This window comes from Aplysia californica, unplaced genomic scaffold (genome assembly GCF_000002075.1).
Source record: "Aplysia californica isolate F4 #8 unplaced genomic scaffold, AplCal3.0 scaffold00055, whole genome shotgun sequence".
Classification (NCBI taxonomy): Eukaryota; Metazoa; Mollusca; class Gastropoda; order Aplysiida; family Aplysiidae; genus Aplysia; species Aplysia californica.
Genome location: NW_004797325.1, coordinates 1,668,700 through 1,679,796, shown reverse-complemented (window position 1 = coordinate 1,679,796; position 11,097 = coordinate 1,668,700). Strand labels below are relative to the sequence as shown.

At 42.4% G+C, this 11,097-nt stretch overlaps 1 protein-coding gene across 1 annotated transcript in view; it reads left to right on the top strand.

The window, feature by feature from the left end:
• The window catches only part of LOC101852005, a gene marked incomplete in the record, with an annotated part of 22,304 nt that extends 11,497 nt beyond the window's left edge, over nt 1-10,807 (top strand). Inside the window, 5 exon segments of the mRNA XM_013079545.1 lie at nt 583-752; nt 1,700-1,894; nt 4,029-4,226; nt 6,439-6,600; nt 9,139-10,807. Of these exon segments, the coding sequence (XP_012934999.1) occupies nt 583-752; nt 1,700-1,894; nt 4,029-4,226; nt 6,439-6,600; nt 9,139-9,321 (908 nt within the window).
• Between the last annotated feature and the right edge of the window lie 290 nt (nt 10,808-11,097).

The window sequence follows — 11,097 nt, the reverse complement described above, 5'->3', positions numbered from 1 at the left end:
CTCTCTCTCTCTCTCTCTCTCTCTCTCTCTCTCTCTCTATCTATCTCTTTCTCTCTCTCTCACTCTTTCTCTCTCTTTCTCTCCCTCCCCCTCCCTCCCTGCAAGTGGTTGGAAGGAGACACTGGTAGGTCCTACTTCTTTCGTCTTTTTCTGGCTTTCCTGCATTAAATGATTTTGATGTGGTAATGCTCTTCTCTTTCCTTAAAACCCAAACTCAAACGATCTCTCTATTTGTGCGCCCCCCCTCCCCCCTCTCCAAACCCCACCCTCCCTGACTACCCCTCCTCCTCTACCTCTCTCCCACCCCTCAACCCGTCTCCCTCCCCCTTTACCCATTACCCTTTACCCTTTACCCCCCTCCCACCCCTCTGCCCTTCCCCACTACCCTTACCTTCTCACCCTTTACCCTATCCCCTCCCCCTCCACCCCTCCCTCCTCTACCATCCAACCTTTCCTCCCCATCTACCCCATACCCCGATCGGTCTACTCGTCCTATTCCCTCTCTTCCCCCCCCCCCTTCCTCCTATCCCTCTGCCCTTCCCCTCCCCCTCCCTCCACCTCAACACCCCCCAACCAATCCAGGCCCTATCACCATCGTGCTGGACTGTAAACTAACCATCGATGATGTACCTATCGGCCTGGCCCTACAACATCATTCCCCGTTCAGATACCTGTGCCAAAGGACATGGGTGGAGGTCTTACCAGATGTCTCCCTACCTGTCTCTCTTCTCAACAAGGTTTTAGAAGCCCGGGTGAGCACAAATCTTTTTCTTTTTTCACTGTAGACGTTTGTACGCCCCCATCGACACAATTTTGAGAATTTAGGAGGCGATCTTGAGTTTCCAACCCTGCTTTTTAGGGCCAACCCGGGCTGGGAGGGATGCAACATCTAGATACTCGATAAAGGTGCTCTCCCCTCTAGGAAATCGAACTCAAGTCTCATGCGTGCGACAGAGAAGCAACTGCGACACCACAGACGCGTGTGACTCTTTATCTGAACAACTTTTTGACACTACCCCCACACTCCACACCCATAATTAAACTCACAAACACGCACACACAAAAAAAAACACACAGGCTCAACTTTTTATGTCCAAAAATGGACGAGAGCCCAATTCCATTGCGATTTGACACAAAAATGAGCGAAAGTAGTAGAAAAGAAAAGTTTGAATGCTTCACTGACGCGAGGCAGAGACTTGTTCCTTGTTGGCACACCTGTGTTGACAGAGGTGGTGATTATGTGAGAAAGCATAGGTAGCATTCTGTAGAAAGCTTTCATTTCGCATTAGATGTGTTCTTAGCGTGATTATTATAGAAATGTTGATCTAACAGACATTTATTTCTGTCAGCCCTAGTATCTTTATTATTTTATGTTTTTCTCTTTAACAGTTTAATCTAAGTACATGTATGTGGTTTCACAGCTTTCTGTTATGAACGAATTTCGCTATGTACGTTTAGATCCAAACAATATACATGTATATGAAAAAAATCAGGACGTAAAATTCTGTTTGCTATGAGTACGTTTTGGTATGAGCGTGTTCGTTATCTGCTATGTGCCTACTAGACCGTATTTGATTTCTGTCTTTATAATGCCATTTTTCCATGCTCCTCTTAAACTACACAACACAACACCCCCCCCCCTCGCTTTTACAACCCACACCAAACCCATCCATCCACCCACCAACCTCCCACCCATCAGTACCTGACCCACGTGGAGATAGAAGACAAAGAGGTGTGTACTGACCCCGTCCGCTGGGAACATCTCCTAGAAGGTCTTCAGAGACTCACGGAGCTCCAGGCTCTGTCTCTGCCCAACACTATACATGTCACGCAGTTGCCCAGTGCGGCCTACCAGTTGGCCGGGGTGTTCAAGTCTCTCATTAAACTCAGGAAGGTGAGGATGCTGTTGTTGTTGTTGTTAGTGTTGATGGTGGTAATGGTAGTGGTGATAGTGTGGTAGTTGTTGTTGTTGTTGTTGTTGTTGTTGTTGGTGGTGGTGGTGGTGGTGGTGTTGTTGTTGTTGTTGTTGATGATGATGATGATGATGACGACGATGATGATGATGATGATGATGATGATGATGATGATGATGATGATGATGATGATGATGATGATGGTGGTGGTGGTGGTGATGGGGTAGTTGTTGCAAGCTCTGTCCCTGCCCAACACCATACTTGTCAAACAGTTGCCCTGTGTGGCCTCCCAGTTGGCCGGGGTGTTCAAGTCTCTCATTAAACTCAGGAAGGTGATGATGCTGTTGTTGTTGTTGTTGTTGTTATTGTTGATGGTGGTAGAGGTAGTGGTGATTGTGGTGTAGTTGTTGTTGTTGTTGTTGTTGTTGTTGTTGTTGTTGTTGTTATTGTTGATGGTGGTAAAGGTAGTGGTGATAGTGGGGTAGTTGTTGTTGTTCTTGATGATGGTGGTGGTGGTGATGGCGGTGGTTTCATTGCTGTTGTAAACTTTGTCTCTGCCCAGCACTGTCTCATAGATGGAGGGAGTGTGTTTTCTTAGGCCTCTCATTTGTTTCAGGAAGGTAGGGATGCTGGTGCTGTTGTTGTTGCTGTTGTTGTTGTTGTTGTTGTTGTTGTTGTTGTTGTTGTTGTTGTTGTTGTTGTTGTTGTTGTTGTTGGGGGGGGGAGCCTATCCGTTCGAAATGTTTGGAGCCCCGAAGAGCGTGCACTTCGCCAGGGCACGTTCTTCGCCAGGGCCAACGCCTCCCTCGGGTAGCGGGTGAGGCAGTCCAACCTGACCAGACCTGACCATCAATGATTTATTTATAGAGGCACCAGCCATCTATGTCCAGGTGCTGTTTTAGCCTCTTTTTCCTGTATGCGGATTAATAATATCTTTTTGCCAATTTATTGGTTCCGCTTCATTGTATGGCAGTCCAACCTCCCTGAATCCTCTCCAAAGAGGTACCACCGCGGACCTCCGTGGCGGGGCATCTCTGCAGCCAGCGTTCCAAATCTTGGGGTTCCTCCCTGCACAATGGACAGATTGGGTCCGATGTTTTGTCTATTCTGTTTTTGTAGGCCCGCAGCCCAAAGAAATGACCGGGCCTGATTTTTGCCAGTAGTGACTGGTCACTGCGGGACTTATTTTGAACCTCTCGTTTTAAGGAAATTGCCCTTCGTCCGCGTGTGGGATATCGGATCAGGGTCTTGTGTGATCAGTTTAATCTGGGCGCACGCTCTTTCATGTGCAATTTGGTGGACTAGACCCGGCAGTGCTGTTACCAGTTTGGCACTACTGTCAACAAGATCATTGCTGAGGATATCGCAGTGACCAGTAATCCACTGAATCGTGGGTTGAGGTGTTGCATTATGTATGCACAGTCGCATTAGGTCGAAGGATGGTGATGCTCCCACTAGTGCCATGCATAGCGATTGACTGTCAGTGAAGATAGCAACCGAGTTGGATGCATCACATTGTTTGTCGATCCAGTCAATGGCCATTTCCAAGACTCTCCTCTCTTCCTCGAAAGAGCTCGTGAATATTGCGCCTTTCTCACTCAATGTCTCGACAACGGTCGGGTTGGACGGGTCCCCCGTTGTGATGACGACCCCAGCGCCACCATCCGTTGTTCCTACACTCGCTGAGCCGTCAGTGTATATATTAGTTGTTGTTATTGCTGCTGTTGTCGTTGTTGTTGTCTTTGCTGTTGTTGCTGCTGCTGCTGCTACTCTTCCTAAATAATTGAGCGACAATATAAATGATATTATTATAATGTTTGTCATATTACACCTATTTCCAGACATTATCGGTTTACCGTGTTGAAGGGGCGTTAAATAAGCGTATACAATAAACACTTAGCAGTACAAAGTAATTATATATAAATTCTGTTCGTGGGTGTTTGGTGGATGCTCTGGTGTGGTTTGCTCCTTCTTTTCTATCAAATATTTATTGTCCTTAGCTCTCCTTTTTGTGTTTGCTACTCTCCTGTAACACCTTTAAACTTCGGCACGTACATTACCTTACTATGTTGTAAGTGCCATAAAGCGCTTACTAAGATGATTTGTGTTCCACAGTTGAACCTTGCATCTTGTACTTTGAAAGAAAGTCTGGACAGTCTCTTAGCCCCGCCCACTCTCCGCTTGACCTACTTAAACCTTCGCGACTGCCGACTGACTCAGGTGGACATCCGGTCTCTCCTCTTGTGGCCAGGTTTGGCGGGACTCCAGGAGCTCAATCTGAGCAGAAACAATCTGAGTCCCTTATCACCCTTGGTAAGTGAAGATAAATCACAAGAGGATAAAAGTAAACTTGAAACTTTCAGTCGGAATGTACTTGATCTTTTCATTATAACGCATATCTGAGGACTCCATTATCTTTGGGTCACATGTGGGTCGCTTGACGGCATTCAAAAGAGACGCCTTTACCGTCTTAAGAAGGGGGGGGGGGGTCTTGTTTTACCCATTTTTCAAATACCACTTTCTCTAGTTGAAAGAATCTACCAATCGAATCGCCGTGTAATGATCTGGAATTGAGATTCATGTCAATTCTCGTTTGGGGTTAGTGATGGAGAGCTGGAATCGGAGATATTGGAGTGCAAGGCCTGCACTAGAAAACCACAAAACCACATAATACTGCACAAATGACACTTGAAGACGGTCAGTACTGCAGGCAATCACTGCCGACAAACTCCGAAGGCTGTGAGAGGTAAGGGAGAGCATTCCATGCTTGAGGATCGTGCTGCAGTGGATACCTTCACCCTGTGGTGTCTTAGGAAAGGAACAGGCGGACTGGATAGCAAAACTGGGTGCGCAGAAAGAGCAACAAGACAACAACAGCATATTATACTGCACAGAAATGAAGCCTCTCATAAAAACACTATTTCGATCGACGGCTCAGTTCAAGGAATCCATATGCCACATTTCTTCTAAAAATCGACTTTTTCCGTTCTTTCTTTTTCCCTGGCCGCAGATCTTTCATCGTCTTATATCTTTTCAATCTGACGATAGGACTGTAAAGATAAGTTATTTACAATCTGATCATCACATCGAAAAGATATGTGACGGAGAAGGATCTGCAGCCAAGGGACAGCTAAAAAAATCAATTTTAGACAAATACGGCATAGGTCTTTGATTGAATCGTAGATTTGAAGCGCCACAGAGATCAGATAACTACCATGAGCTGTCCCGCCAAGAGCAAGTCTTAGTGATTATCCCCAGACTAAGTATACAACTAACAAGACTCAGACAGCACATGTATGTACACATATTTTAAACTAGTACAGTCACCAAAATACCAGTGTAGAGAAGCCGAGCAAACTGGAATCCATCCTCCAGAAATGCAGGACACACACAGCCCTGAGACAGGAAATGTGCCAATCCCATTGACACTTCTGAAAAAGTTGTAGGCCTTCTAACCGAAAGAAGAACTGAGCAGGGCGGTCCGTCATATAGATACTGGAATTCAAGTGTGGTGTGGAGAAGAAGAAAAAGAAGAAGAAGAAGAAGAAGAAGAAGAAGAAGAAGAAGAAGAACAAGAACAAGAACAAGAACAAGAACAAGAACAAGAACAGCAAGAATAAAAACAAGAACTTGACAAAATAATAATTTCCTATAATACCTCTGTTGTCTCTCCCTTATAACTTCTTTCTTTAATTTTTGCATATATACCCGTCTTTGTCCTTTTCTCTACTCTCACTCTTTTGTACTTCTCCCTCTGTTCACCATTGTGTGTGTGCCTAAAGAAAGGTACCAAAAGTCCGATGTTAACCATTTTGAGTTAAGGGTTGTGCCTAATAGGACATTCAATGCTGAACACTGTGGATTTTGAATTGTTTTAATATCTCAAATAGTTTTTGAGACATTGCACATTTTGCAAGGTAGTGTATAAAGATCTAATTTTTAGAAAAATAGCTTTTAAGTTTAGAACACATAAAAACTTGATTTTTAAAAAAACTATAATTCAATTGAATCTAATCTATTTATTCACGGAAAATTCATTTCCAATTCAGCATTCAGTTGACGCCGATATCATGATTAGAATTCAATGGTAAAACATAGCAGGGAAGAGAAAACGTACTTCAAGAATAGATTTTGACACCTTTTAAAAGCAGTTTTCATTATCTTTTTTAAACATACCCTACTCTCAAAATAATTCAAAATAAAATATTTAGAAATCAAATCAATGAAAACTTTTTTTACATATTGTTAAAAATTGTGGAACCATCAGTTTTAATGGAAACACATTTTGGTTTTTTAAAAAGTGATTTTTTTTTTGTCGTAATCAGCCAGTTGCTCAAAATGGTCTGTCGCGACTTTTGGTACCTTTCTTTAGGCACAAACATATTTCTTAAATAAATATTAAATGCGTTTTTCTGACTTTCTGCCCCGTCTTCGACGCACGCACACATATACCCCCCCCCCCCCCACCCCTCTCCACACACACACACACACACACACACACACACTTACACACAACAACACGCAGGTTGCCTGTCTGTTACCACGTATGGAGCTGATCACCTGCTTCGCCATCTCCTACTGCTCGCTGTCCATGGAAGGCATGCGACAGATCGTACGTCGCAGCATGGACTGCACCCACCTTAAGGTCCTCTGTATACAGTCCTTCATACCGCCGCCTCTCTATGAGGTAATGTAGGGAGTGTGTTCACTTATGTGTGGACAGATTATGTTAAAGTTAAATGTACACAAGTTGGCACAAACACTCTCTCTCTCTCTCTCTCTCTCTCTCTCTCTCTCTCTCTCTCTCTCTCTCTCTCTCTCTCTCTCTCTCTCTCGCTCTCTCTCTCTCTCTCTCTCGCTCTCTCTCTCTCTCTCTCTCTCTCTCTCTCTCTCTCTCTCTCTCTCTCTCTCTCTCTCTCTCTCTCTCTCTCTCTCTCTCTCTCCCTCCCGTATGTGACATGAAATATTATGTCCTTTTCCTCTATCTTGAAATAAGGACCTTTGATACTTGGCTTAACATTGAAATTACACATTTGGCGGTAGGCCCTTTAGAGATTGAGAAAAAAGATTCAAAACTAACATTTTTTTAACAGTCCTTAGCCGAACGATACAAAAAATGGTCGCAAATTAACGAAAGTTCATCAGTTGAGAGGTTTGTCGCTCAATTAATTGTACACCAATCTCCTTCAAATTTTGTGAGGATATAAATCGAACTAAGATCTAAATTCGTACGACACGGATTTTCTATTAAAACAATTTCAAAGATTTTACGGGCTTCTACACTTTAGCGTACTCACAGTATGACGATTTAAGGGGCTGGGGCTGTTAAAAAACATTTTTCTTTAAAAGTACTTTACAAATCAAATCCTGTTGTATGAATGTGCACAACATCACAATAGACCTGTTTACAAAGTTTCATTCAGTTTGATTCGCAAACAATTGAGCAATACGAATTTCTGGGGACGAAATGAGAAAATTACAAAAACGACCAAAAAGTAATATTCTCTCACAATTTCTCAATACATGTATTTTGTTCCCACGCTTTCTAGCGTTGTGTCGATTTCGGAAACGCAAAAAGAGGAAAATGAGTCAAAGATCGTGTATAACAAGATAGTTCATTCCTCTCTTTGAACCTATTAAAAAGGTGTCCTCAAAATTTGGTGGCGCCCTCTTCGAAAAAGAGCTGAATTTGCGCGAACATAGTTACCCTACTTGTGTGAAAAACAATAAAAGTGAAACTAACGAAATGTGCTATTCCTATTCTTCTTCTGGGGAAACGAAAGAAAGCTTCAAAACAAAGACTGCAGCGCCATCTGAACCAATGCGAGGACTTCCGCGGGCACTTTTTTTGGTTGAGTCAATGATAGTAAATAACAAGATGGGCCACTCAGCCAAAAAAGTGTCCGCAGGAAGTATGCTCTTTGCTTCAGATGGCGCTGCAGTCTGTTTTGAAGCTCTCTTTCGTTTTTCCAGAAGAAGAATAGGAATAGCACCTCCTTGCGTGCGCAGATCGACTGCTGTTCATCAGCAGTTCGGGTACGTTCAGTGCGGAGTTTTAGGTTTTTAACATTTTAATGACCTCTCGCCTTTCATTCTAAAGTCAAATTAAACAAAGAAAACCATCACCCTTTCCTCCGGAAGAGGTTTTTTGTCAGCGTAACCATTTTAAAAAAGCGTTCTTCCGAAATTTATCCCAAAACTTGCTAGTTTCACTTTAATTTTTTAAAACTCAAGTAGGGTAACTCTGTTCGCAAAGAGTGCGCTTTTGTGAAGAGGGCGCCACCAAATTTTGAGGACACTTTTTTAATTGGCTCAAAGAGAGAAGTGGCCCATCTTGTTATGTACTATCTTTGGTTGAGTGAACTATCTTGTTATGTGCGATCTTTGAATTAGATAAACAGCGATACCAAACACCTCGGGGAAGGATGCATTGTGCTGTTTGCATTATGTCGTTATTTGCTTCAGTTTATGAGTTGTTTTTCAACCAAACACCAGAGGAAAGGCCTCCTATACCTAGATTTACATATTTCCAAGGAAATTTATGTCAGGAAGAGAACTTTCTTTAGTATAATAACTGATCATACGACGACGTGTAGAAATGGTTGAACTATCAAAATTCGCCAAAATGGAATATTCGATGAAAATTCTATTTTTGGCCCGATTTCCCACACGCATATCCCCTTAACAATCATCAACATTGCTCTTTGCATATCTCTCTTTTTTCTTAGCTTTATTAGTTTTACTTGGTGTTTTACATCACTTGCAATACAAATAGGTCATATAAACGAAGATTAGAGGTGTAACCAGAGAGTAACATAGAAAGAAAAGGAGGAGGAAAGAAGAAGAAAACAACTCCAGAGCTCCTTTCAACAAACCACTCTCTTTCTACAATCTTTTCAAATTCTACCATCTTATCTGTCTCTCTTTTTTCGATCCTTGATGTTTTAGGGTTTTGCTTTCATATACTTATGAATTCTGTCTTTCTTTCGTCAATCATATAATATGTCTTCAATCACTACATTCATATATATTCTTCTTTTTTTCTTTATCAGTTTGTTTTCAGTTTGTAAACTCTCTCTCTCTCTCTCTCTCTCTCTCTCTCTCTCTCTCTCTCTCTCTCTCTCTCTCTCTCTCTCTCTCTCTCCAGCCATTTATGTTTTCGGTTGGGTTTGTTGGGGTTTTTTTTTTGTTGCTTTCTTATCTTTCTCTTTTCCCAACCCCAAAGGTACGAGGAATTCTAGAGGACTGTGCTAACATCCAAACATTGCAGAAATGTGTCCTACTCCCAGAAGCCTATGCCTTTCCCGGAACACACATCTCTCAAAGGGCAGACAACCACGACAGAACTGTCGCACTCTGCTCGCAGATGTTGGATCAACTCGGTCGTGCGGACATCGAATTAGAGTAATGGCCCTTGGTGTTGCTTTCAGTCCGTAGAAACAGGAAATGGGCAAACGGTTTAATTAAAGATACTCTACAGAGAATCTTTGATGTAACGGCAGCAGCGAATATAAACTATTCCTGTGAAAATATTATAGCAAAATAAACAAAACAATTAATTCTCGTTTGAGACGTCACGTTTACTTCAAAATTCATGGCCTTGTTTTTAAGGGTGGAAAATACATCTGAAATAGCACTTTAATAAATCGAAATGTATTAGAATTTAGAAAAGTGTAATAATCCAGTTCTATCGCAGCTGTAGCCATTTCTTGGGTCCTTACGTCTTGTTTCTGCACTTCGGTCTGTCACGGACACCAAGGGCTATTTAAAATGTTTTTCTTTTTTTTTCTTTCTTTTTTTTTTTTAATAATGTGCTGTTCACACGACATATATATTTTTGTTCTGGTTGTTTCTATTGGAATATGAAGACGTGTTTTAAACGTTTTGTAAGACTGGGCGGATGACAATCCCCCATGTTGCGCACTGTTACGAATGCTTGTTGCTTTCAAACCCGAATCAGGGTTTTGGTAAATATCAAGATCAGCCCCCTCGTTCTTGATTTTTTTTTAACTTGTGGTAAACTTTGGGATGAGCAAGTAATTGGAAGAAGACACTGGTAGATAATGTTTAATTTCTCGCTTGCTGAGTAGCTCTGCCCTGCTATGTTTGTTTTTTTTTACCGAAGATTCGTGTTTCACGATGGTTCCCCCCTCTCTTTGGGCAATAAAAAAACAACAGCAGGAAAAAAACAATAAATCAACTAACAAAAACAAAACAAAAACCCCTAAAACCTCCTAGAAAAAATACTAAAGATTTATTAGAGCTTTAATTTTGCACATTTGACATGCATTTTAAGATCCTATTATATAGACCTATGCCTATATATACACGGTAAAAGTAAACTCAGCCCCCATTCTCAAAATAAGTTCTTTCTCACATGACGTCATGGGGACCCAAATAATGCCCACAAATAGTGGGGACCCTGGATGAGCGTACAAGATCATGTAAGTCCCGAATGGTTGTATGTTATTCTGTGTCTTGAAACTGTATTCCACGAGCAATGAACCTGTTATCATATATTTAAATCAACATTCTTGCATGGCTTTAAATACATCTCAAATGGCACTTAGAGGGTCTGATAATATCATGAGCATACGCAACTCCAAAATTATAATACTGTTTTATTGAATGGCTTTGTTTTTATTTCCCTTCCTGTTATTGTAACATATCGCATTCGGTATTTGCAAATATGGAAAGTTACGTCTATAATGATGCTTTATTTTGACTTTATGTTATTTTGTAAAGAAACCCTTACTTTCCTGTATCCCCCACCCCCCTCTTCCCCCCACTCACCCATCTTTTCCGCCATGTAGGCCTTCTCCCAGATTTTATTTTTCCCTATAATGTACATGTAGTAAAAGGTTGTGATATCAAGGTTGGTTTTATTTTCCTGTCACCCCACTGCCTCCCACCTCCCCAACTTCCCCTTCCTACCAAATCCCCGTCCCTGGTCACACCCCCGAGCCTGGTTCCGCCCCCTGCCACGCCACCACAGCTGCTACAGCCACAGATGGACATGCGCACAGGTCAGCACCAGCGAGGGACTCACAGACCTCCGGCACAAGGACTACGCATGCGCAGAAGTTCCGGAGGCGGAAGTAGGTTACGGATACGGTCGTGCCTACATCCGGTGTGTGCGCGGGAAAATCCGGGGACCTATTCTGTGCGCGGAGGGGAAGAGGTA